This window comes from Spea bombifrons, chromosome 8, assembly GCF_027358695.1.
Source record: "Spea bombifrons isolate aSpeBom1 chromosome 8, aSpeBom1.2.pri, whole genome shotgun sequence".
In the NCBI taxonomy this organism is placed as follows: domain Eukaryota; kingdom Metazoa; phylum Chordata; class Amphibia; order Anura; family Pelobatidae; genus Spea; species Spea bombifrons.
Genome location: NC_071094.1, coordinates 21,113,004 through 21,140,425, shown reverse-complemented (window position 1 = coordinate 21,140,425; position 27,422 = coordinate 21,113,004). Strand labels below are relative to the sequence as shown.

Sequence of the window (27,422 nt, the reverse complement as noted above, 5' to 3'; positions counted from 1 at the left end):
GCATATAGGGGTTATAAGGCATATATGGGGTGGCAGAGTGCCATTTTTGGGGTATAAGGCATATCAAAGGGCACTATGGCATATAGGGGATATAAGGCATATCTGGGGGGCACAGTGGCATATCTGGTGGGGGCAGAGTGGCATATCTGGGGATATAAGGCATATCAGAGGGTACAGTGGAATATCTGGGGGTATAAGGCATATCAGAGGGTACAGTGGAATATCTGGGGGTATAAGGCATACAAGAGGTATATGGCATTTCTGGGAGGCAGCATGGCAAGCCTAGGCTCAGATGTGCATATGGGGCGGCTGGGGGTTGGGCAATAAAAACAAGAAATGCATTTTTCTCAAAGTTTTTTTTATTCTGCTGTTTGTTTTTAGCAACCAGTTTCTTCATTAAATTATTTTAAATAAACAAAAAATGTACATTATTTTTTTATCCGATTAATCGATTATGAAAATAGTCGTTAGTTGCAGCCCCCAAAAATATACAGATAGATGTATAGATAAATAGATATATATAAATAGATGTATATTTATAGCTAGATATATATAGATATATATATATATATATATATATATATATACCTCTATGATTGCCTAACTGTTCCAGCACAGACCTGGAGGTGGCTTTCTCGTACGGGTTGTGCAGTGCAGGGCTGACTGACAGGCAGAGTGTGGGGTGGAGTTGTAGGGTGTGGTTAGGGACAGGCAGCCAGGGAGGAGAGGAGGAGTGTGAGAAAACAGAGAGAGGAAGCAAAGCAGATAGAGGAGAGTAAGCTAGGGATAACATAGTGCCCAAATACCGTAAAAGCTAAATTGAGAGAAAAGCGTCCATAGGGGAATATAAGGGGCAGAGGACTCCACCCTGCAACACACCCAGAGAAGGAGAACAGCAGAGAGCAAACGAGAGGCAGTCTGAACATAGAAACCGTACCAAATGCCCTAAATATACAGGGTGGCTACCAGGTCAGTTCCATAGATCGTACATATTGTAGGGACAAGAGGCCCACCCTGGGAACACCCACGATATGTGCTGATAGAACAGATGCAGGAAACAAGGTAGGGGACAGATTTAGATGTGAGCCCCAGCCGAGAAATTTCCAATTCTGCAGAAAAATCACCGAGCTCTCACCAGGGACCAAGCGCTGCTCCCTGTAAACAACCTCTATATGTGCTGAGAAGCAGGGGATGCGTTCAGACACACACACGGTAAGTCGAATCACCTGCATATTCGCCTGGATTCCGAACCCTGTTGGAAAAACGGCATTGCGTTGTTTTTTTTCTGTTAAACCCCCCCCATTGTTTTAATGGCTCTCAAAGTCTGGATTTCACCATAATTCTTGCAATTTGTGGGGGATCTGGGCACATTAGCTGCCCCTTCCTACACAAGACTCCATCTTGCTGTTTCTTAAAGAGACAGTCAACATAAAAGGGAGGGAACAGGCAACATTGGCTGGGCACAGCAGGTAGGGAGGGGGAGGGGTTAAGTACGTTGGAAGGCTTCATGTGCAAGTCTGGGTTTACAGATGTAAACAGCATACGAGCTGTGTGCATGTCTTCTAAAATGTCTTGGTACCATACACACACTCTATACATACACATATATATATATATATATATATATATATATATATATATATATATATATATTAACCGCAGCACCTTCTCGTGATATATATATATACACATAACTACTGTATTTATATTGCAGTGATAATGCGATTTATAAGCATTGTTATCCATATTCATGTGTTTTAGAGGCCTTCATTCTTTTGCGGTGGAACTGCTGTCCACAAAGTTTATTTTCATCCATAACTTAATATACGCTATACATGTTTTAATCGATATATGCGTACACATAGATTAATTCAGCATACATTCAGTTCGTTGAGTTAAAATGTAAACGTTTACCTTTCATCATTTCTCCTATAATCTAAAATCTTGAGAACTCAAATATCTTTACATGGAGGCATCACCCCATTCATACTGGTTTTTAACTTACTAGGAACGCTGCAAGTCCTTGCAGGAGGACAGAAATGTAGGTTGTATGTGCCATTTTTCATTTAATAGCATTTTAACTGGTAAATAAATGAGTGCATGAATACTAATGATGCAGACACTAATGAATGAGTTAATACTAAATGTTTCCTATTACTGTGTACACTTATAAAGTGTGTGTATATATAAAATATATATATATTTTTTTAACTTTTTTTGGCTATGTGACGGCCAGACATCCTTTAAACAGTGGTGGTGGTTTTTCCCCTCTGTGATTTAAAATCCAAGCTTGGTTATACCCCTGCGGCTAGCAGAGTGGAATGACTGTCTATAGCCATTCATTTTTCATGAGACTTTTTGGTTTCATGGAGAATCACAACTGTGTCACATAAAGTTCATTTTTTCACAGTAGCAAAAATAAGCAAAATCTGTGAAATGTTTATTTGATGATAGATGAATTGCAGAGGGAGGGTGGTTGGCATTGTTATAAATAAGGGAATGGAGTTAGAGAAGATTGAAACTTTAAACAACTACGAGATTTACACTAATGAAATGAACATCCTATTATATACTTCATTATGAAAATGAAAACAGCTTTCAGATGCGCTTGCAGGCATCACCACCCGGCGCTACTAGATGTTTCACAATATAACAAAAAGTATAGCACCTGTTTTCTGGCATTGGGGTAAAAATATTTGCAACTCATTTTTACCCCATTTACTCAACTATTCTGCTGTAACGCAAATCAGAGGACGAGAACAGTAGAACCCGACTCTGTATGCACTGTTTAGCATTGTTTAATGTTTCGGATGCTATTTTGTCTCAGTTTCAAAACTTTTTGTTATTGCCACCTTCACTAAGTAACTTATAAGGCTGCGGAATCTGTAAGCGCTATATAATATAATAATAATAATATCAGGGTTTGCACCAGGCCTGGGCAATAAATGGTCTTCTAGCTGCTGTAGAGCTACATCTAATGATTGTCAGCAAGCCAAAAGGTTTAGTTGAGTAACAATTAGTGGCACATATGGTCCAGTCCTGATCTATATGTCAGGCTCAAGTACTTGGTGATTTTTCTATTTTTTGTTTAATATAAAAAGGGCCATTTGCACACCACACTAAACATTATGTACTCAATCAGTTTCTGATAAATGATAATGATGCAGCCCGGCAATAACCATTTACGATACAGGCCCTAGTAAGAGGTGACCATACATCTGTCCTACTTCAAAGAGGGAAACTATCAAACAATGCTAGTCCTTGCATCATTTTGATTTAAGACCGTGGGGATTTATTGTTGATACAGATGCATTACTGCTTATTGTATAAGAGGGGTAGAAGATGGCACGATTGACATAGTAACAATCCATTTAGGATACACCATGTTTAGTATTGTGCTGTTCTCATATGAAACTAGCCTTTGACCGTCTGCTCTGGCTGTATTGGATGGAGCTGGCATAAAAATGATGAGGGTAATCCCGACTAAAACCATGGGGAAATCGCTGGTATATTTTCTATACATTGGCAGACGAATATATATACGTATATATGTGTGTGTGTATAAAAAGAAAAGGGCATCATTCTGTATACATTTTTAATAATATCATACACATTGTGACCAAGCGATGCTAATTCCAGAGGCGCCAGACATTTATGGACATCTGTGAATATCTGGTACAGGTAAGTACGTAAGGAGACTCGTATGCTGAACATTACAGATACTACCAGGCTGCTAAGGTGTCCTTGCAATCTTTAGGGACATTTATTAGCTTTTTAATACCAATTTATCTATATCTTCACCTAGCGGCTGCCTGATTTTTCTTTCTATAGTGTGATGTCATAATCTTACTCAGGTGAGGTTTCTAGCCACACTTAAACATGGGTATTTCCCTAAAACATTACTGCCCCACTTTTTCATGCCTTCATCTATTAGCATTTCGGAGGCATAGAATGCAAGCGCCCCCCCTCCCCGTATCTTTGTAAGGCTTCTGCCGAGCGTCTGCAGCGCAGCACATTTCACTTCCTGAATACACAGACACTCCGCCCCCAGCTCCCTCATTACTGTGACCTAAATGTGACATCAGGGAGGGCCCAGGGTCTCCCGTTGAACTGCATCTGGGTTAATAAAATTGTCAGCGGGTTGCCTTTGTCAGTATATGTTTTTTTTTTGTATGTGTGAATATATGCCTGTTCTACGTATGTGTGATTAACACAGTTTCACGTATACCCTCCCCCATGGCTATATATAGAGTACCGCAGATCTGCAGTGTAAGTAGGTGCGGTCCCTTTAAGCTGCAGTGTCACACACTAGGTGATGAGGAGGAGGGGAGGTCACAGCTGTGACACTGGATAGGGAGACGGAGGATGGGGCGGCTCCTGGGGTGGAGACATTCCTGTCCCCTGGACACTGTCACCTTGTCACCTTCCTGCTGTAACCCTTGCGTTTCTGGCACTTAGCATCTCAGTATCACCTATATCACTATAGGTTTTTGGAATCTAGGGACCTGCAGTTAGAACAAGGTGCTGCGATCTGAAATGGAAACCACGAGTTACCAGAAAATGTCTACAATTGTACTGAAGGGTTTGTTTTATGGACTGTTGTCTGATGAGTTACTGCTTGTAGGCTGTGATTAAAACGAACTCCTCAGGTAATCTAAACATCCGATATAGGCAATGCTGGCATTGTAAACATTGCAATGTATAAACCAGTAGAATAAATGACAAACGCCTATAATCATTATATAATGTACAGTTTCTGCTGTGATAAATTATGCACTGAAAGGGTTAATGCTGCAAGTGAGAGCAGAGCAGGATGAAATGCTTTGTTGATGACACACCCTGTACTGCCCCACCCCAGCACTAACCTTCTAGTAACCCTCATCGGAGCAACAGTGGGGCATGCAGCCTACTACTTAGTATGATTTTATATATATATATCTGACCAGCTGTATGTGTGTGCATATATATATATATATATATATATATATATATATACACATACATATGACTTCCTGTATGAAAGTTTGGGATGGGAGGGGGACATGGACACACCCAGAAAATAATCCAATTTGAACATTCCAGCTATAGGTGGAACTGGTAGAGCTATAGGGTGTGTTCCCTTAAAGGCCTTAGTGTGACAGGGTGGATGGCCATATGCAGAGTGTCAGTGAGAAAGAAACAGATGTTTGGGTATCCCATGGGTTGGTATTGGGTTCACCAGACTCAGCACTGCATGAAGAATGGCACAGTCATGCCTGGAAACCTAGGCTGTGTTATATCACATATAAGGTTCTTCCTCCGCTAGCATAAATGCTTCAACCAGCTTGGGACAGTAGTGATCATGCCAGGCTGAATTTAGAATCCCACACCGGCTCTGTATATGGCCAGTCGCATCTTGTTGGATAGTGCTGCAGTACAGCATAGTTCTTGCAGTGTTTGGAAAACAGAGGTGACATTGAAACAGGCCAGATATGTTTATTCTAGATGGTACAGGGTAAAAAAAAACCATTAGGAACTAGGATAATACCCCATGGTAATAACAAACATTAATTGTTATCATATGACATATTGAACAGTGACACCAATATAGTACACTGAGCACCGATAATGTAATTGTGTACAATGCATTATACACTGTAATGGTATGTATGGAGGCATGTTGTGGGAATCTGTTACTGATATGCACAAATGGCTGAGACTGCTTGAGCAGCCCTACATATTGTATGTGGGGGTGACTGTGTGTGTGTACGGTATATGTGTGTGTTTACTTGTGTGTGTTAGTGTGTAGGAGAAGTGGTTGGTGTCTCTATGGAAGACATTACTAAAATGCAGAAAGTTGCTCAGGCTTGGATGAATCAATAGATTTGTTTGCCACATACATTTTATTTTCATGTCTTAATGTTTCTTGCTATCTCTATGATCCGTTTTCCCCATTCTTACTATGTTTATTCTTCCATCATAAAAGGGGTACTGCCTGTCTGTCTCCCTCCCCCCAAACTCCCTGCCAAATCCCCACCCTGATCCCCTGCAGAGACATGGAGGGGGAGGAGAGCAGGATGCTAGGGAGGGGGTGAATAGGAGGGAGGGAGAGAGCCCCATTCATTCAGTCTCCTTTATTAGGTACAGATGTCTATTAACCATTTCATAGAAACCTAGAATTTGACAGCAGATAAGAACAATTCGGCCCATCTAATCTGTCCTGCTTGATAGTGGCCACAGAGAATAGCTAATTGGTCCATGCAGTTTGCTCTCTCTTTGTCTATACCACTCCCACTGGAAGTATATGTCTCATATCTACTACCCTTTCACTATTTTAACGCACAAAGCTGAACCTAGCGTGCTAAGGGTATCCTTAAAAATAGAGCACCTTATACCGATGTGAAATTGGGACTGACATTTGGAATCATGACACTGACCTTAGAGAATACTCTTATATGATACTAATCCCCTTTGACTTTAAATATTCGCTAACTTTTCCCATTTTGTGGCAATGACCATATTCATCTCCTAACATGACATGTTAGTATGTTTCAGTACATTCTTAAAATATTGTGAATTGTAAGACATGTAAGTACATACGTTTCCATGGCTAAATCCTTCAGTAGTCAATAGAATCTGACACTCTATAGATGAATAATTATGGACACCAATTCTAATACTTTCACTACTTCCTTGCTTTAACCCTCCTGTGTTTTCGTCTTCTCCCCACATCAGTCAGTACCTCTTCTTACTGTTTCCTACTCTAGAACTGTTCCTTCATTCTTTCGCCGCATAACTCGCTCATTTCCCTCACTATTGATTGATGTATACTTTTCATCTAGACAGTTAAATAGAAATGGCTAGGTTACCACCGTCGTCAGCTGTTCTACGTAGGCCTGATAAGCTATTTGACATAGGTGCAGTGCCATTCACTTGTACATGTGAAAAGGATAAGATCCACTATATGTGTTATAAGCCAAGATTTCAGATAGAGAAGAATACATTGGGAGTGTACAAATGTCCCCAATGGCTGTGCATGCACACTGGTCCCAGCAGTGATGCCTGCCAGGAGTTGGGTACCACCCATGGCTAAAATAAACAAGACTTGTTTCTAAGTGAAACACCCATCCTTGAGCTGAATGAAATACTGTTTGCTTCACTGATGCCTGAAGAAGATGTGGGCAATACTGCTCCTTTAAACCCCTGCTCATTATCCTCTCCCACTTCTCTCACTGCTCTGCTCCTCTGACACCTTTTTCTTTGGTCCCACCTTGTGGATGCCATGTCTGATATCGGGTTCTTATAAATATATTGCTCATGCGCCCGTAACCCTCTCTCCTATACTTCCCCAGCTCTCTCTATATAGCACTGTATGTTATGCTATTTTGGATTGTTACTGTGTGTTTATTGATTACAACACAAACAATTGTAACAGCTGCAGAAATGGGTTCCAAACATATGAATAATTAGCATGAAATATAAGATGCAGAAAAAGACTACATCAGAGACACTCACCGTGTCTACAAATATGTTGCATACCAGCCTCCCACACAGCACTGCTTCCCTTTCTTAAACTGTTGCTAGGCACAGTTTTTTGGGGTAAGTGTGTGAGCCTCGGATGTGTGTGTAAAATAACGCTTGTGATATTCAATAGAGCAAACGCTATGGTGGTATGTTCTGTTGGCCCGTCTTAAAGCTCTAATCACTGATTTAGGTGCATTATATATTATATGCGTTATATTAATTATACATGTAGTATATCAGCTGACTGCAGACAGTTCTTTCAGGTTGTGTTCAAATATATTGGTGTTTTATTTACAAATCCCTGAATTCAGTTTGTTTTATGAAAGACCCTGGCAGATTTCTCTGCAACAAGAGCTTAGCTGTCCCTCCATAACAGATAGTTCTGTAACCTGACTTAAGAAATCTCTCTGATTTAACGGCATCCTGAGAAGAGTGGTCCTTTGTGGCTGAGGACCGCAGTGTACGTTTCTAGGTTGCAAGCTTTTGTTTCTGTAGGTGGAATTATATTATTTGCTACTTTGTCATGTTTACCCATTGTACAGTGCTGCAGAATATGATGGTGCCATATAAAACAATAATAATGTCCTCCGTTCCAGTGCTAATGCGGCGAGTCTGATTTACAGGAGATTGGGCTGTCATCAGACAGCCTGGTCTTTTCCCTGTCTGCTGCTCAGGCGACGGTGACAGATACACCATAAGGTTACACTGACACTTTTTATAAGGGCAAATGGAAGTTTGGGCATTTGCTGATGTTACAGGGTCTCTGCTGGGGTCTCTGACCCCTCCTGTAACTAATCTTTTTTATTATTATGTAACTTTGAACATAACACAGGAAACACTATTAGACTTCAAATATTTTCTTTTTTCGCTGATTTTTGGACACTCGTTGTTTTGTGTGGCAAACCTTTTATTAAGGAAGATCTTTTAGTTTAAACAACATGCACTTTGTGTATGTCATATGGTCATTTATTTCCAACTTCTTTGCCACAACAACATCTCCAAATTTAGCACTTTTGACTGCAACGTCCACGGTATATTATGAGGCCACCGTGCCATACAATGGATGTTTGAACAGAATTATATTTATTAAGGATTTAACATCAGAGGGTCATGCTCTAAATGTAGACGGTTGACCATGGTTCAAAAATAGAGAATGGGGCTTTAGTGTGGTATATACATGGAAGAGCCTACCGGGAGAAGACTTAGATGCTGATAAATGCAGAGAAGGGGCAGATATTTATTTTTGCAAACAAAGACTTTCAAGAGGAGCAGAATATGCCTGTGACATACGTTTATCAGTGTCGTTAAACACAGTATCACAAGATGAACTGTGATGTTTTGCTCTCTTCTGGTACACACAGGGAACACTCTTGGTACTCAGGAGCTTTATTATGCAAATGAATACAAAGTTTGTTAGCATGTAGGTGGTGGGGGCCAGAAACACTCATTCGCACCCCCACCCCCATCAGGGTGATGTAAGTTCACCCAATGGCAGAGTACACACCCCACCCCCATCCCATGGGGGTGAGTTCAGGGAGGAGGAGAAGGGTGTGTGAGCAGCAGGCGTTCCCTATCCATTTAAAAAAAAAAAACGACCCCACCCTGGGTGTGCCTGATGTCAGCTCTCCCCAGATCCCTAAGCAGTAACAGAATTAAAAACATACTGCTGCTTCTCAAAAACTGACATTTTATACATTCTGCAGCGCTTGAATGATAAAGGTTTCTCATATCTGTGTTAAAAATGTCAATTCTAAATAATTGTTCCCTGTTATCTACCTGTTTGTGCCGGATTGCTGTTAATCTATGTATCTGTTGCTATGAAAAATATTTTTTTTTGCTGTATGGCTCTGCGTAATATAAAGGCAGATATTTAAAAATGAATCAATTCTGAAAATAGGTTAATTACATAGTGAGTTTGATCTGTACAAATCTGCATGTTTTTACTAAACTGATAGATAAGTGTGATAGATAAGTGGAACATACTTCCAGCAGAAGTGGTAATTACATTGAAAAATGTAAAAATGCGTAGGATAAGCATAATGACATGCTGACCATAAAGGAAGACCAAGTGCATAATAAGGTTTAATGTATCTATAGCAATGTAAATGGACACACTAGATCAGAGGAATGGTTCTTGTCTGATGTTAATTTCTATGTTTTTATGTTTCTGTATGGGGGAAATCCTATCCATTTGTTGGCAACATTTGCATCTGTAGGTGTGTAAAGGATAGTTGTGTTACGGTAGTATACAAATAACCCGACTTATGGCAGTTTTAGATATGACTCTAGTAACTAGTATTTTCTTTTCAGACTTACAACTCCTCCCCAATGATGTCATCCCATTGCAAATCAGCCACCGAGTCACCAACTCCTGCTCTCCTTAGTGACATCAAGATGGAGCCACCTGAGCAACTTTTGGACAGTGACAGCAGTCTTCCACAGGCAGAACCCGTGGACCTCTCTCTAAACAAGCCCAAGACTTCACTTCGTCAGTCCATCACCCCACCTTCTTCCTCTCCTCTGGTCCTTGGGTCCTCTTTCTCCGCATCCCCTTCAGTCGTTTCACTTTCTGGCTTAGGTTCGGCTGTCCCTGCAGTATTGTCTCCTGGTTCTATTTTGGCCTCAACGCAGGGCAGCGGTGGACAACAGATACTACATGTCATTCATACCATTCCTTCTGTGAATCTTCCCAGCAAAATGGGCAGCCTACAGACCATACCTGTAGTGGTGCAATCGTTGCCTGTGGTATATACAGCATTGCCCACAGATGGAGTAACGGCATCCATCACTGTACCATTGATAGGAGCGGATGGAAAGACAACAGGTAAGAACGCTTTAGCAATTGATTGTGCACCAAGGTGCATGTGTTGTCATTGATTTCTTGATATCTATACATATGTTGGATGTTGCCCTCTAGTATCTATAGAAACTAATGTTTCTATCAATAATACAGTACAAAAACTCGATGCAGCTCATTGGAGAAACATATTTATTATGTAGTGTATGTTGTAAAAGAGCAATGAATCTCAAATCGTGTGCAGTTATGCAATTACAGATTTGTATTGTATAAAATGTTTAATTTGGACTTTAATTAAGCAAGAATTTTTTTCAGCCAAAATGCCAATTTCTGAGCTATAATCCAGTTAGTGATGTGCTGGTGGTCTCGTAGGTGCTTCCTGTGTATTATATGTGTTCCACCACTTTGTGGTTAACAATTATAGAAAGGTAAGTAAAGGATAGACTTCTCAATGTGCTTCCTGGATTTTACTTTATTTAGGGATGCATCGAAACAAAATATCTGGACAGAAACCGAAAATGACCCTCCCCACACACCTTTCTAAAAAAAACAAAAATAACCACACCAAAATTGGACACAAACATTCAATAACAATATTAATATATATATATATATATATGTATATTATATTATATATACACACATTTTTAGCAGCAGTCACACTCCTATCATGCCCAGGTTCTAGCATGTACTGGTTGCCTGGGCATGATAGGAGTGTGATTGCTGTTAATCATAATAAATTTATATTAATATTGTTGTTGAATTTTTCTGTCCAATTTTGGTGTGTTACTTTTAATAAAAGTGTGGTTAACACACCAAAATTGGACAAAAAAATCTACAACAATTTTATATATTTTTTTTATTATTCTTTTTTTTCTAACAGCAATCACACTCCTATCATGCCTAGGTTGCCAGTACATGCTAGAACCTGTCATGATGATTACAGGCTCCTTATGCCATGCTACCCACCCTCACACTTAAACATCCATGCTATCACACACACCCTCATTCACAAACATTCATTCACTCATTCATATCTGAATCCTCACAAGATTATGTAAAGTGACAGTAAATCCCCTCCAAGCTTATCAATTCAGAAGTACCTAATTTATATAGAATTTCTATACATTTCCAGCACTTACAGGGAACATACTATAAGGTATACATTTATTTTTTACAAATAATTTTTACATTAGGTGTGATGGGATTGCAACACTAATTTTAAACCAATAAAACAAAAATACCCAAACCATTTTGTGACATTCTCCCCATCTCTTACCTTTCTCATCTTCCTTCTTCAATCCAGTTTTGGGAGCGTGAGGTTTGTAATTTCAGACGTCGGCTTCCGTGCTCCCTAATCACTACGCGGCGGCTATTGATGCCGAGCGCGGGGATGACGTCATGTCCCGGTGCTCGGCATCAATTGCCGGCGCGTAGTGATGAGGGAGCAGTAAAGCAGAGGTCTGAAATGACAGACCTCACGCTCCCACAACTGGATGGAAGAAAGAAGATGAGAAAGGTAAGAGATGGGAGAAAGGGGTGTGAGTGCAGTGTATGTGTATATATGTTGGTGTGAGATGGTCAGTGTATGTGTATGGTCAGGTGTGTGTAAGAGCAGTGTAGGTATTTGTGTATTTGTAAGCTGGTGTGTGTGTGTGTATATATATTATATAATATAATATACCGTGTGTGTGTGTGTGTAAAGGCAGGAGTGTGTGGTGAGGGCAGTGTATAAATGTGTAAGTATGGACATGCGTATGTTAGTATGTGTAGATATATATATATATATATATATATATATATATATATAATGTGTGTGTGTGTGTAAGGGCAGTGTATGTATGTATATGTCTGTATAACAACCAGCCAATCACCAGTAAGGTACATCGCTTGCCGTGATTGGCTGGTTGTTGTATACTGGGTAGAGGGGTAGTCTTATACGGCGAGTATAGCCCAAACTCAGTATTTATTACTGGCATGACTCACTGACTCAGGCAGGGCAGACTTTAATGGGGGCCCTGGCAAGCTCCCCTGTGCCCCCTCCCAACCTGTTACTGGGTGCTGCAATATGAGGTTGTACGTGTGGACAAGTGCACAGCCACCTGCAGGACTATGGTGGCTGTAGGCAGGTCCAAAGAGACTGCTGCACTTATGCCGTGCATTAAAGATAGCCCTATCTTCAGGTTCAGTTTGCATCTTTTGTTCTGCTTCTTTTAGAGATATAGCCCTATACACAAATACTGATCACTTTCATATCCATACGTAACCTATATGTCAATATAGATGATGTATAGTGCAGTGATTGTGACCACTTAAAGCAAATTTTATAATACTGTTCTTAGGCAGCTGAAAATGAGACCTGCTCTACTAAAATGAAAAGATCGGTAGTTATGTCCTGATCCCGTCTCTTTAATATCCTTTTAAATTACTGTACTCTGCATACCCGTTTTAGTTCCGGAGATCTTTTGTTGAAGAGGGTTATTCAAATTCAGGACAAACGCATGAGGTCCTCAAGGAACAGTTCTGGTGCAAAATGGTAAAACTCAGCTACTGGAAGAACCAATAGAATGTCCAATTTAGAAGACAATAAGACACAGCTGCCAAAGACATAAATTGCATACATTCATTTTTGGCTAGAAGCATTTGCAAAACGGTCATTATGGCCTAAATGTATTCTCTTGTAGCAGTTCTGATTGAACCATGCTACTACCTGTCTATGTCATTGGCCCGTTAGCCTGCATAAAAGGCCAGATCATGGAATAGGAAGGACCTGCAGCTGTGCAGAATGTTTCACTTTCTCCAGAATACAAAATAGGCTGTGTGGGTGTTTTTTGTTTGTCTTTGGGTTTTATTTTTTACGCAAAGCACCCATTGCTTCATAGGCGGTACATTTTGCCACTACATAAACTTGCGTGATGGTGTTTACACTACAGTCTATGCTATTTTAAAATAATATTATAAAATCATATTTGTACTATGGGATCTGTATGATAACTTCAGATAGTAAACTGTTCCGTTTTGTTAACTGCCAATTGGTATTGATTAGTTCCATTAGCTTCCGTAAATATAAATAAAAACGACGGCCGCTATTGGGCAGAAGCAAGCTGGGCTCTTTCTCCATTCCCTGTAGTGTGTCTGCTGACTGCTCTCCCTTACGCTTGTGGCCTTCCAGGTCTGTGTAAAGCAGAGCACTGGGGTGTGATGTCATATCTTAAGGTTTTGCTTCTCAGACCTATGGAGAGCACCAAGCACCTTCTGCCTCCCACAAGCTACTAACTGAGGGTTCGTACTTTTCTTTGGTACTCACCAGGGTCTGGGAGTAGTGAAGGGATCATTTTGAACTGCTTCCCCTGGAAAAAAGCCTGAGTTCTCACTTTTTAGTGAAAATAAAATGTGTATGGTTTTGCTTTGAAAAAATGTAAGACTGTTATAGCTTGGCCCTCTACTGCTTCATCCTTAATTACCGTATTTGCTTGATTTATAAGACGACCCCCCAAAATTTGAATATTAATTTAGGAAAAAAGCCTGAATATAAGACTACCCTATAAGAAAAAAGTTACCAATAAATATTCTCATGTAAACTATTTTTTTTCGTATTTAATAAAAACTATGATTGAGAAAAATGCATTTTTTTGTTTTTATTTTCTTTTATTTGTCAACTTGCCCCCAGTTATGCACATCTGCCCCCCAGATATGCCTTATACCCCCTTATATGCCACTCTGCCCCTAGAATTGCTTTATACCCCCTATATGCCACTTTGCCACCAGATATGCCTTATACTCCCTGTATACAATTCTGCCAACATGATATGCCTCTTGACCCCTATATGCCACGCTGCCTCCCTGATATTCCTTCTTAACCCCCTATATGCCACTCTGCCTCCAGAAAGCCCTTGTACCCCTCCCTCGACTTACCAGTGCTTCCCTAGACTTCACCCTGTGCTTCAGATTCCTTGGTGTGCAGTGGTGGCAGCCGGTGAAGGTCTGCGCAATGCCGGGGCTATTATGAATGAGCACTAGAAGGTCATGTGATGCCGGTGCTCCGTCTTAGAAGCCCCGGCAGAAGTGCCGGCAGCGGCGGAGGTTGTATACGTGCATCGCACAGACCTCCACCAGCTGCCGGACAGGAAGATCCAGGTTCCCTGCAGCGCTGCGGGGGAATCTGGATCTTAGTCTTGTAGTCAGACCTCTATTTGAGGTCTGATTAGAAGACGACCTCGAATTTATGACTATGGTTATTTTTCAGAGCATTTGCTCTGGGAAAAAAAACTTGTCTTGTAATCAAATACGGTACTTTATTTTTCTGCCTTGGGGGCAGCTCCCTCTGGTGGCTATATAATTTAATGTAGAATGGATTTTTTAATGCAAGTCACCCCATGCAATCTGCAGTGAAGTCTAAAACAGCATATCTGGAAAGCTAAGTTTTGGAATGTATTTATTGAAAGTCACCTCACTGAGCTATACATTTATGTAGTATAGCTCACTTATTTTTGACAGGGTTTCAGTGAACTAAAGCTGTAACTATTCTGTGAAAACAACATCTTTTGTGAATAAACCATATTACATACATGTATTTCAAGTCTTTTATCTGTATGTCTAGGGAGGACCCATAACTTGATGTTACGGTCACCGGTGTCTGAAGTGGAAGACTTAGATTCCAGGGTGGACAAGTCTCCTGGCATTGGTTTATCAACACATACTGCAGGTACTCAATTGCACCACTGTGGGGCAGCATAATACTTTTCATTTCAGTGTTAAATATGAATGTAGAGAGTTTTTAGTATAACTTCATCTTCATCACTCCCTGTTGTGGTTGTTACTGCAGGTAATGTGGAAGCCTTAAGTGAAGACTGGGTCAGGTTTTCACAAAAACAAAATGTGGATAGCGGTTGCTCTCTGAATGCGCAAAGTATTTTTTTTCTCTGTTTTCATAAACCTTACTTTTTACAATTCAGTACAATATAGTGAGGGAGGAGTATGCATGTCTGTATGTATATGAGCATGGATGTGTATGTATAAGTGTGTGTGAGCATGAATGTGTAAAGGCTGTGAAAAAAAATGTCTTATTGTTTAACGTTGTTCAAAAACATACACAAAATACACTGGATTCCAAACAATTGCAAGCATAACACAGGTTTATCAAAAATGTAAAAAATATATGTGTGGCACAATTATTGTCACCCCTATGAATTAATGTAGGAAAAATCCGAAAACAAACTCAATCATGTTCAGTTTGCCAGATACTACTGGAACTTCAAATGGGATCAGATGAAACCAAAATAGAGCTTTTCGGCAATAAACGCCAGTTTGGCGCACATACAGAGGTAGCCATATAGAAAAGTACCTCATGCCCACAGTTAAATGTGGTGGTGGCTCTTTAATTTTTTGGGGCTGTTTTTCTGCCAGAGGACCTGGACTTTTTGTTAGGATGCATAGCATCATGGACTCTATCAAATATCAACAGATATTAAATGAAAACTTGACTACCTAAGCTTAAAATGGGCCATGGTTGGACAAAACATTGATGTGTCAAAATCAACACAAAAATGGTTTACTGACCGCAAAGTCAAGGTCCTACCACAGTTAGTCCCCAGACTTGAACCCCATAAAAAAAACGTGGGGTGAACTGAAGAGGAGAGCCCACCAGTGTCAACCTTGCAAGTTGAAAGATCTGGAGAGATTTTGTATGAAGGAATGGTCTCAGATCTCCAACCTCATCAGGCATTAGAGAAGAAGACTCAGAGCTGTTATCTTGGCAAAGGGAGGTAGCACAAAGTATTGACCAAAATGGTGCCACTACTTCTGCCACACATATATTTAACTTTTTTTTTGTTGTTTATAAACCTGTGTTGTATGTATTACATACAGTATGCATGGCAGAGTGGATGTTGTAGTGGGGCAGATAAGCTGTTTGGAGGCACTGACAAGCAGGAGGCAAAGATGGCACATGCAGGCTCTTTGAGGGTAAGGATGGCGCTAATAAGCTACTTGGGGGCACAGGTGGCACTGTGGGACATGTTGGGTTGTCCCGAGGCAATTTTTGCATCAGGTGCCCTATGGTTTCTAGTTGCGCTCCTGCAGCCAACAATTACAATCTAACCAGGTTGTGTCTTTAACTTGGGACACTTATTACAAATGTGTCCTGGAAGGTAGCGCTAGCACTTGATTGATGCGTTATATCAATTAAAAACCGCAAAAGACACCACCAACCAGAAGTCTGATCTGATGGCCACAACCATATTCATGAATTAGACAGAAATGCTACTTAATAAGTTCATGTAACAATATTTGCATAGAATGCAATTTGTGTATAAATTTCTTGTACATGTCTCACATGATGTCATTGTTCCTCCAGGGGACAATTATGTGTCTGTACATAATAGACAGTGTAGATCAACTCACAAAACCAAGACAGATGAATAGTTAAGAATTATTGACACAATACCCACATTAAACACTCTCAATTTAGCTACACATAGAAGCGAGTGCCATTCTTGCAAAAATCTGTGTAAATATGCAGTCAACTTCACTTATGCACATACCCTTCCATATACAATCTCACACATGGCCTACTAAAAATTACACAAAACCGTGTCCAACACTGTGAAGCAACGTTATCACTCAGGATTTGCATATTGTTTTTTTAATTCTGAGAATCTTTATGGCCCTAGAATGAAATTCTAGGATTGTTCCCGGCAATCTTGGAAGCAGAGTTAGTGCAACATCCCACAGCCCGTATATAGCAACAGAATACCGCAAAACCCCCATATGTCATCCTGTGAACCACACTGTGCCCCTGTGTACCACACAAGGCATTTATTCCTCATACAAAACGAATGTCTCTCGTTTTTTATGTAAGGCCTCGCATAACACTGTCTTTAGGCATTACAGCACCGCAGCTTCATGGAAAAGGGACTGCACGTAAACCATTACATACGTTTGCGGATCTTTCTTCACAGGATATGATTTTGTTTTTTAAAGGGAGATACATATGTAATACATATCAATGCTGTTTCCTGACAGCAGCAGAACATTAGAGGGTACAGCTTCCAGCTGTCCCAAATTTTCTAGAAGAATCCTGACAATTAGACTCCTGGCTGTCAGCTGCCCCAGTAGTGTCCCACGGGACAGGCATAAAGGTTAGCCGCAGTGTGGTGCTAGCTGAAGCATTGCCAGCTGAAGCATCACCCATACTGTACTGACCCAATGGCTGCCAGAAGGGATTAAGATAAACCAGGATACTAAAAATAATATTAGACGGGCAGGACGGTAGGAGCTGACAAAAACCTTTCTTGTAGGTACTGTAAAAGAAAGATGCACATGCCACAAGTAATATTTCTTTCTTTAAATCTCTGCTGGTCTGTCTACTTCATGGTGGGATGCAGCCCACTGCTCCAGAACTAGAGTCCAGAAACCCTTCATATTTTTAAAGAAACCCATTTAGCATTGTTTTAACGGGTAAACTGGAATAAGTACGCTAATAACACGTTTTTACTCAAAGTTTCCTAGAGGTAAAATGGTTGCTTGCTGTAGACAAAAATTATTACATTGAATGAAGAACCAAGCTGTGACGGTTATGGTTTGTTCATCTGGACCACTGCAAATAGAAATGCCTTGGAAAGGCGTTAGGGTTGACACAAGAGTGATGCTAATGAGTAAATTATTGGATTAGTTAATGTGATGTCAGATGTAAATGATCCAGGACTATATACATATACACACATGCAGTGTGTGAGTATTAGACTTTTTCACATGTTAATGGTAATTAAATAAGTTACATTTTAACTATATATTTATGTTCTTTAACATTTACTGCATTTTTTAGGGTAAATCAATATTTATTAACTATTTAAGCACGAGGGATACGGAATGGAAAGGGGGGTAGACCAAGCATAGCATATCCAAGCAACCATATAGTACATAATCAGGCGCATATTTCTGTTATAGCAACATTGTGTACTGTAGAACAGCTAATGACCAGGGGGGGTGAGGAAGGAAAGGGGACAGAGGAAAGGAAGGTGATGGGGAAACGAGAGGGAAGAGGAGAGAAAGGGGGATAAAAATGGATATATATTTTATAGTAGGAGTGGTATAGGTAAGAACGTCAATGAAAGATCCCAGACCTGTCTCCACTGTTTCAGTTGACCAGAAAGGGCGTATACACGGGCAGTCCCACCACAGGTGAGGGAGGGTAGCACGGTGTTTTACTGCATCGTTTAATTGAATTTATTCCCCTCTAGATTATAAATTTATGAGCAGGGCCCTTTTTACCTTTTGTGTATTGGTTTATTTTTGACTATAGCAAGTGCTGCATACATTGTTGATGCTATATAAATAAAAGATAATAGTAATTTGCTTTCTAAATGACATTTATTTTATCCTGGATCGCCTGTTTCCATCACCACCTTTCCCCAAGGGTTTGTCCAAAAGTAAGAGCTATATACTTTGGTTAGGGAGATTATTATCATTGTACCGAAGTCACCAGTCAGTGGTAGGAATCTGTAGGAGCACTTTTGGTGCATGAACACAGAGAGCCTGGTTAGACCTCCCAGAACACTTGCTGAGCCAGTGCTTGAGCTGTACCGTATTGGCTCGATTATAGGCTGCACCCGATTATAGGCCGCACCCTTAAGGTTTGGTGCTATTTTAAAGAAAAAAAATATTTTTAGAGAAAATACACGAGTGGAATGGTAAAGCATCGTTTTATCCAATGAACAGTAATACATCTTTTTTATTATTTTTGGTATCTATTATGCAGTTAGTCAGCATAGATTAAATCAGGGCTTGACAAATCCCAGGTCGCCATGGCGACAGAGAATTTTGTCCTGGCGCCTAGGTTTTGTCAGCCTCTTACATCCAGAAAAAATTGTGGATGTAAGAGGCTGAGTTACCACACGGGGGCGCTGCTGCTTTCTGCCCAGAAGTCTGGGCAGACAGCACAGCCACTCCGAGCCCGCCCCCGAGCCTGAGATCACTCCCACGGAGTGATCCTGTAGGCTGAAAACGCGGTTGCTGGAAAAGCAGCACTCGTGTTTTCAGCTGCCACAGGCAGCCTCAGGGAAGGGGTTTGTGTGTTGATTGGGTCCCCACACAAGTCTGGGGACCTCACCCAACACCCCACAGCTGCCTGATCGCTCCATGGGAGAGAGCAGCCCCAACACCCCCTGCTGCCTGATCACTCCATGAGAGCGACAGTGCAGCGGTAACCCCTTCAATGCCACAATAGTGTATGACACATTCGTGGCATTGCAGGGGTTAACATTTGTCCCCACAAGCTTGTGGGGACTAAATATCTGTCAATGCTGTGCTCCAATGGAACATCAGCATCGAAAGAGTTAAAAAAATGAAAAAAAATTAATTTAAAAAAAAAACAAACAGCACTGACCTGAAAGTCCAGGGTGCTTCCAGGTCAAACGCTGTGAGTTTAGTAAGTGGGCTGATGATGATCGGATCCCTCCTGACCAACTGTTAGTTTAAAAAAATCCTGGCTCCTAACTTTTTTACCTGGCGCCTAGATTCACAACAAATTTGTCAAGCCCTGGATTAAATACAAACAGACATTTGGAAAGCCAATAGCCGTTTTAAGGTCCTCCCCCTTAAGTCATAATACTTATAGATAAACCACTCTGCCCCCCAGATATGCAATATAACCCCTGATATAACACTGCCCCAGATATGCTTTACAACCCTTGATATGTCACTGTGCCCCCTGATATGCTTTATAACCCCTTATTTGCTACTCTGCCCCCTTAATGTGTGGTAATTCTTGAGTTATTATGCTTTCTGAAAACCCATCTCTTTCGGGAAGCATACAACCTTTCCTTATAACACTCTTCTTGGAGGTTCTGCCTGCCAGTAGAGAGGCAGACGCTTTGCAGGAAAGTAAACTTAAATATTTTAGCGCATTTTTACTTATTTTTTTCTTTTTCTAAAAAAATTGGACAGGTCCTAAGTAAACAGCTGCAATCTTAACTTATCTTTTAGGAATTTTAAAAAAATGGCTATGGCATTTTATAGGTAAAATACAAAATATTGCCCTTTCTCAAATGACAATGTTATCCATAGTGTATCTAGTTGGGATGTTAAGTAAACAGGTCCAGGGGTCAATTAACAAGGGGTCAACTGGGGCATTTGCCCCAGGTGGCCCCACTTGCTTGCTGCAGTGTAATTTCTGTAGTAGCCAACACTGCTCAGAAGGAATACAGTGCTTGTGATGTGGGAGGTCAGATAAGGGCTCACTCCTGCAGCAGGGATATTTGCGGAGACTTAGACTCAATTGGGGATGTTTGATCGGTGTTGGCAGAGTTAGCTTCCTTTTCCTGTCATATGGTCACGTGTTGAAGTCAGCGCAAGTAGAAGCTAAATGGCTCTCTGCTTGTGAGGGAAAGGCAAGACTGTGGGTTACTATGTCAGGATCCCCCAGACAAAACCCTGCAGCTACCGGAAGATATTTACGGTATTTGCTCGGTTAGAGGACGACCTTGATTATAAGACGACCCCCCAAAAGCAGATAAGAACCCCATCTAGTTCGCTAATTTTTCCTGTTTAATAGGCCTCAAACTGCATTTGGTTCTTTGGTCTGGTCTTATGTTCAAGATAGCCTTATGCCCATACCTGGGACCTTCTGGGTTCCGGCTACCCGGAGCCTGCTCTTACGGGATGCAGCAAGGACTGCCCACTGACATTGGTGGGTGGTCCTGCTGATGGCATGGGAAACACCCCTATTTAAATGGGAAATGGGCGGGGAGTGGGGCCTGCCAAGACCCCGCTCCCGTGACCTAAAGGATTTGAGTGTTGACCTGGATAAGCTATGGGCAGTTTTCATTAATCTGATGAAGCTGCAAGCTTTGTAGGAAACACTTTTTTTCTTTAATTGCGCCAAAGCTCTAAATGTGATGTGTTAATGATTTTGTGAAGCTGTCCATAAATTACCGTGAGTAGATACCAGTCCCGGTAACCCTCCCCAACAATGTTAATGAAAATGTTTTTCGTTTATTCTGTCATATGCTTTTGAATAACATTAGGCTGAGCTGCTATTTTTATTTTCAGGATATACCTGCAATGCATTGTGGATGTTTTAATTATAAACGGTGCAGGAATTTGCGACAAAAGATGGATAGGGCTAGGAGGGAACATGGTATAACCGTTAAAAAAATTTAAATGTAGGTGTAGTCTAGACACCAACATTCATATTGGAGTCGAATTAATGCATCTACAGGACATTTACTGATTAATGCTTCTGCTCTCAGCAGCTGATGGAGGAGTTAAATAAGACAGGCGTTTCATTTTCTGACCCTAAACATATTACTATTTTCATGCAGTAAAATATACTAGAGCCCGTGCAAAATATGTATTTATCCTGAACATAGGGCTGAGTTGCTGCTTTAAAAAACGTATGTCCTTTTAATGACTTTCTTTCTTATTGTTTAGTGAAAGCAGAGCCAGATTCTCCAGTGGAGTTAAATAGTGATAGTGACGAGAGCCTCGTTGAGACATCCACCTCCTTACAGGACACAACACATGGGTAAGAAGTGGTTTTATGAGGCAGAAATAATGGGAGTCATGAAACAGGTCCTGACAGACAAGTAGCTGCTGGAGCATAAGGCCAAGTGGCTCTAAAAGACCATCCCTATAGTCAATCAGGATTCCAACTAAACCGGGTTTATTTTACGCAGCAGGGCATTGTGTCCGCACGGATTTAGAGCAGGTTGTATTTTGACAGTACGTAATCCGTGCCTGGATAAGTCTGGGAAATATTCTGACATTACATGTCTAGTGTCCCTATGAGTCATCATAATAAAAAGGTAACTTTTAAAATTAAGTTTGTGAGATAATTGCATCAATATCATAAAAAATACAGAAATCAGAAGGTGTCCTTGCATTGGGAAGATTGTTTGTTTGTTTTCACATTGTAGTGTATCCAGACCTGCGTTCCAGGTGTTGGCCCCTAACAGGCCAGGATTTCTGTATATCTCTTAATGAGTTGAGCATTCATTTTTTTTAGAATGTGGCCTTTTAGGTTTAAAGTCGTTGATTATTGAAGATATTGCCCCAAAATCTGAACCTGATACTACATTAATCAAAACCATCAAGTTGTCGGCTGTGTTGGCTTCCATGCAGCGTTATCACTTTTTAGAAATGTTGCAAAAGTTGCCATTAGGGTCACTGCTGTGACGGTTTTGATTTTGTAGATTCCGAGTTAATTGATCTCTTGTCTAATTATGTTATCTGCCTCCAACTAGGCCACGACTTCTACGAATGCAACGTAGTGGTGCAAGCTCTCCTGACCTAAGGAAACGAAGGGTCCATCAGTGTGACTTTGATGGCTGCAACAAGGTGTATACAAAGAGCTCTCATCTCAAAGCCCACAGGAGGATACACACAGGTAACATATGAAACTACACCAAAATAACCTTTATAAGAGATGTAGTTCATAAACCACTGAGTCTTACGGTAGAGGGAAAGACAAAAAGCAGAGAATTGGATAGCAAAAACAAGTGCTGTAGAACATGAGTTATTCTGTTATATAAATGCAGTACAGCAGGGGTTTTTTTTCTTACCTTCCCACAATCAATATCAGCAGTGTATTGCAAAGCCTGACCATGCTTATGGTGTATTGGTGAAATGGCATTGGATCATGTTTATTTATGAAAATGTGCCACATTAAGTTTACATGGTGTATTAGACAGGTTTGTGCACCATGGGCCTACAAATATTAACTAGTCTCACAAACCCAAGAGAATAAAGTAAAACTTATAAATCAAGTTGAGTTACACACTTTTATAAAGCAAAACAAGGTTAAGAATTTTTTAATGACCAAATATGCATTCTGTTGCAGGGGAGAAGCCGTATAAATGTACGTGGGAAGGATGCACATGGAAATTTGCAAGATCGGATGAGCTGACCCGTCATTTTCGGAAACACACTGGGATCAAGCCGTTTCTTTGCTCGGACTGCGACCGCAGCTTCTCGCGTTCGGACCACCTGGCCCTACACCGACGGAGGCACATCATGATGTGACAGAGTCCTGGAGTGCAGGGTAGCCTAGAATGACTGAAAACACTTTAGTCTGTCACCCACTACTTTTTTGCTTCTCTGGTGGATACAATGCCTTCATCGTCCACTGCGACTTGTTTGGTCTCTGTCTTGTCGTGAAAATCTCTCTTTTTACCACATACCTTCTCTTTCTTCTGTCATTTTCATTTCTAGTTTATTTCATACCCAATTCAGATACTCTTAGCTCTCCTTGTATCTTAACACCTCTTTTTCTTTCAGTTTTACCTTTCCTCTATCTACCCCTTACACTAGCACAAAAAGCACAGTATTGACCTGCCCCATCCCTCATCCACCAGCATTTCCCCATCCCTCTGCTCCTTAAAGGAGTGTTATGGACAAAAACCTCCTGACCTCACATTACCCTGGAACAGTGAAAGAAGAGACACTTGTTTTCGATTGTAGGTGCTCTGCAGTTAATCCAAGAGGATAGGAAACCTGAATTTCAAACTCAAATGCATAATGTGTTGAGCTTAATGCTCAGTGTTAAATGGGCAGCAATGGCAGGGATAAATGTCTGATGTGATGAAGTCTTTTGTTGTTTAAAATGTTGGAAATATATACATTAATTATGAACACATTGACATTTATATTGATATGAGTAAAGCATCAAAATGCCAGTTTCATAGGGACTTTTAGCTCAGTTGGGAATGGCCACTTATTTACATTACTAATAATTAAGGGACATGATTGAGTTTTTTTTGTTTTAATTTTTAACTATTTTTGGCTTCTTATAACAGAGTGTTTTTTTATACCCTGTTGATAATTACTTTGCAATACGTTGTGTACACGTCTCTATGGATTTGTCTAAATTTATAGGGAGACCGTATACATGCCTGTGAATTCTAGTGGCAGACATTTTTAATTGTAATTGATATGGTGCCATTTGGCACTTGCTTCTTCTGAATTGATTACTTTTACCATACCATTAGCAGTGAAGTGTTAAACGGTGTTGTGGCAACTTTTTTGTTGAAACACAAAAAAGGGTGGAAAATGCGACTGCAGTCTTGCCCTTTTTTTCTACATTTCCCCATCCTAAATAAACTGTCCTACAAAGCAAATGTTGTTCTTCCTTTAGCATTGTTCTCAAACATTTACATGGAAAGGCCTGTGAAAGCAAACAGAGAAAGGAACAATGTATTGGTTAGTTGTCTATATCAGCCTTGTAATAGAGGTAATTCACAATCCGGAATTAGACAGTAATCTTATGGAGGTAACAGTGACAAAAATATTGTCATTGTTTGAAGCTCATTTTATAGATTAAAAGAGATGACTGAATAATTATTATATTTGCTTTTTTGTATTTCTTGTTTTCTAGGAGTATCCTCCTTGGATAAAACATTAACAAACATTTTTTAAATTAAATTTTTTTTTCAGTGATCAGTTCCTTTGCTGGCATCTACTTTTGAGAAATAGCTAGGTGATTGTTATTTCCAAATTCAGGTGTGAAAAAAGGCCATGGTCGTTTTGAGTGCTGTATAAACACAACGTTCCCTCTTAGCACTACTTCCTGCTTGTGTCAATGGCTGTGAGGCAAGAATGCAAAAATTGAGTTTCATGTGTAAATTTTAATGTAATATAGATGAGCTTTCTCTTGTGGTATATTTTTTTAAATGTTAACACAGCAGGTGAAAGAATGCTTGCCTGGTGAATAACCTTTGATTAGTAACATTTATTAGGGTTACTACTAACACATTGTTTATTTTATGATACAGGGAACTTATTTAAGCCGTATAACAACATATTTATTAGGATTAAATAATAGAGAATTGACAACCTGAGAACATACCACATTTTAGACATTTGTTTATAGCAAAATATTAACTTAATTACACTTCACATGCCTAATATCTTCATCTATCCTCCAAAGTTACAGACAAGTATTATTAGAAAGTGCACAAAACCTTTTGGTATGCCAAGACTGTAGCCTTCGGCAGAGATGTCTAACAAAGTACAAAATGGGTGACTGCTGAACACAGATGCCCCTGTCCATTCTCTTCAAATAACCTGGCTGACCCAATTATGTTAGAGTGAGTTAAATTGCGGGGAAACTGGGTAAGTATATTTCACCCCTTCTGCATCACTTGTTTTGTCTCATGCAGGTAAGTGAGTGAGATTAATATACTCACTTTATTGGTTTCCAGTTCCTGAGTTGATGTTGACTGTGATGATTATCCCTTCTATACTTACATGTCGATAATGTTTGGGATTACCGCAGTAAACATAAATGCTTAATTGTATTCAAAAACTAAAATATTAATACAGTTAGTCACTATCAGCTGTATAATGTGTTTTGAGAAAGCATTATAATGCACAGGATTGTGATTTTCCCTTTTGATGCAAAATACCACACAACACAACGTCTCAGGCGTTGAGGTGGTTTTGCAGGGATGTAATGTTACACCACCCAACGTTAGGGGGTTAAATCACATATTTCCAAAACTAATATATTGATTGAAAAACAAGGAAGCGCAAACTATAGTATTCTGAAGAAATTTATTTCATGAAAATGTGTGTAGACTATTGTTTGTGTTGTATATACTGCTTTGAAATGGCCCCCAACCAATCATCAGTTCAATTAACTAATTAAACATTCACAGTGCTGGTGGAAAAAGTAAGTGAACCTTTGGATTTAATAACTGGGCAAACCTTCTTTGGCAGGAATGACCTCAAACAAGTGCTACCAGTTGCTGCGGGTCAGACTGTTCAGGAGGAATTTTAGACCATTCTTCCTTACAGAACTGCTTAAGCTCAGCCATGTTCAAGGCACCTACCTTGAACGAGTCCCGGATGTCCTCTTCTCTCTCCCGGCAGAAATGCCGGCACCGCTCACTGGCACATGAATATTTATGAGGCTGACCGCCGACTGGATTCCGCGATCACGTCCCGGACGTCGGGGAACGCCCCCCGGGCTATTTAAACCTCGTTCTCCTTTCCATCAGTGCTCAGTTATACTGGTGCTTCCTGTATCTCGTGAGCCTCTCCGTGTTTCAAGTTCTGTTATCCTGTTTTCCCGGTATCCGACCCTGGTCTGCTTAACGGCTCTCGTGTACTTCTGGCATCCTGACTCTGGCTATCCTAACGACTCTGTGTATCTCTGGCATCCTGACCCCGGCTATCCCAACGAGTCTGTGTACCTCTGGCTTCCTGACCCCGGCTATCTCAACGGCTCCTGCGTATCTCCGGCATCCCGACCCTGGTCTGCTAAACGGCTACGTCCTGACCACCCATGCTTACAGGGACACTGCCAAGCGCCCTGTTACCCTCACTAGGCCCCTTGTGCGTGTTCTGTACTGAGCAAGTGTGTTCCATTCCTGCATTCCGGATTCCTCCTGGTAAGACGAACCTCACAACGGCTCTCTTGGACTCATTCCACAGCATCTCTAATGGGTTAAGGTCTGGGCTTTGACTGGGCCACTCCAATAAGGTAGAATTGTTTTTTAAGCCATTCTGTTGTATCTACTACTTCGATGCTTATGGTAATTTTCCTGCTGCATTATACAACTTCTGCTGAGCTTCAGGTTGCAGGTTGTCCATCCGGACATTATCCTGTATGATACCTTAATAAATTTGGGAATTCATTGTCCCTTTGATAATGGGAAGCTGTTCAGGCCAAAATAAGCCCAAATCATTCTTCTCAAACAATTCAACCTTAGGTTCATCGGTCCGCAAAACTTGTTCCCCAGTACCGTGGTGTTTCAAAGTACTCTTTGGCAAACTTCAGGAGGGCAGCAATGTGGGTTGTTTTTTTTTTTATGTAGAGCTTGCTGCTATAACATTTACATAAACCCCTTTTTTTATGCACACTAGTGGTGGCGTGTAACGGTTCCCCAAGAGCTATAGCTACACCTTGGCTGTTGATTTGTTCTTCCTTCAGTTCTCCAATAATCCCTATAGAATAGATAGGACTTAGTATACAGAGACACAAACAATCCTTTCTTGTTTCAGCAGAAGAATGCTTTATTAGTCCCAACAACAGTATATTCATACAGTACATTTATCTTGAAAACACAGCTCACACAAAGAGACTTTAATGGGATTAACTGTAACACAATGGAAACTTTAATTG

At 40.5% G+C, this 27,422-nt stretch overlaps 1 protein-coding gene across 2 annotated transcripts; it reads left to right on the top strand.

The window, feature by feature from the left end:
* Window positions 1-678: 678 nt before the first annotated feature.
* On the top strand, window positions 679-24,637 carry LOC128502732 (Krueppel-like factor 8). 2 transcript variants are annotated; one of them, XM_053472628.1, is made up of 6 exons: window positions 679-1,212; window positions 9,814-10,327; window positions 14,901-15,005; window positions 21,731-21,824; window positions 22,543-22,685; window positions 23,139-24,637. In XM_053472628.1, exons 1-6 carry the CDS (start codon window positions 1,192-1,194, stop codon window positions 23,318-23,320), a joined length of 1,059 nt encoding a protein of 352 aa, XP_053328603.1. In that variant the 5' UTR covers window positions 679-1,191; the 3' UTR covers window positions 23,321-24,637. The 2 variants fall into 2 exon arrangements, with proteins under 2 accessions (XP_053328603.1, XP_053328604.1); XM_053472629.1 differs by lacking the exon at window positions 679-1,212 and adding an exon at window positions 9,688-9,719.
* Window positions 24,638-27,422: the final 2,785 nt, after the last annotated feature.

Coding starts and splice junctions, on each gene's coding strand:
- LOC128502732 (XM_053472628.1), top strand. CDS start 1,192: ATGCGTTCAGACACACACACG. Junction 1,213..9,813: donor TGCGTTCAGACACACACACG/GTAAGTCGAATC, acceptor TTTTCTTTTCAG/ACTTACAACTCCTCCCCAAT. Junction 15,006..21,730: donor TTTATCAACACATACTGCAG/GTACTCAATTGC, acceptor CTTATTGTTTAG/TGAAAGCAGAGCCAGATTCT.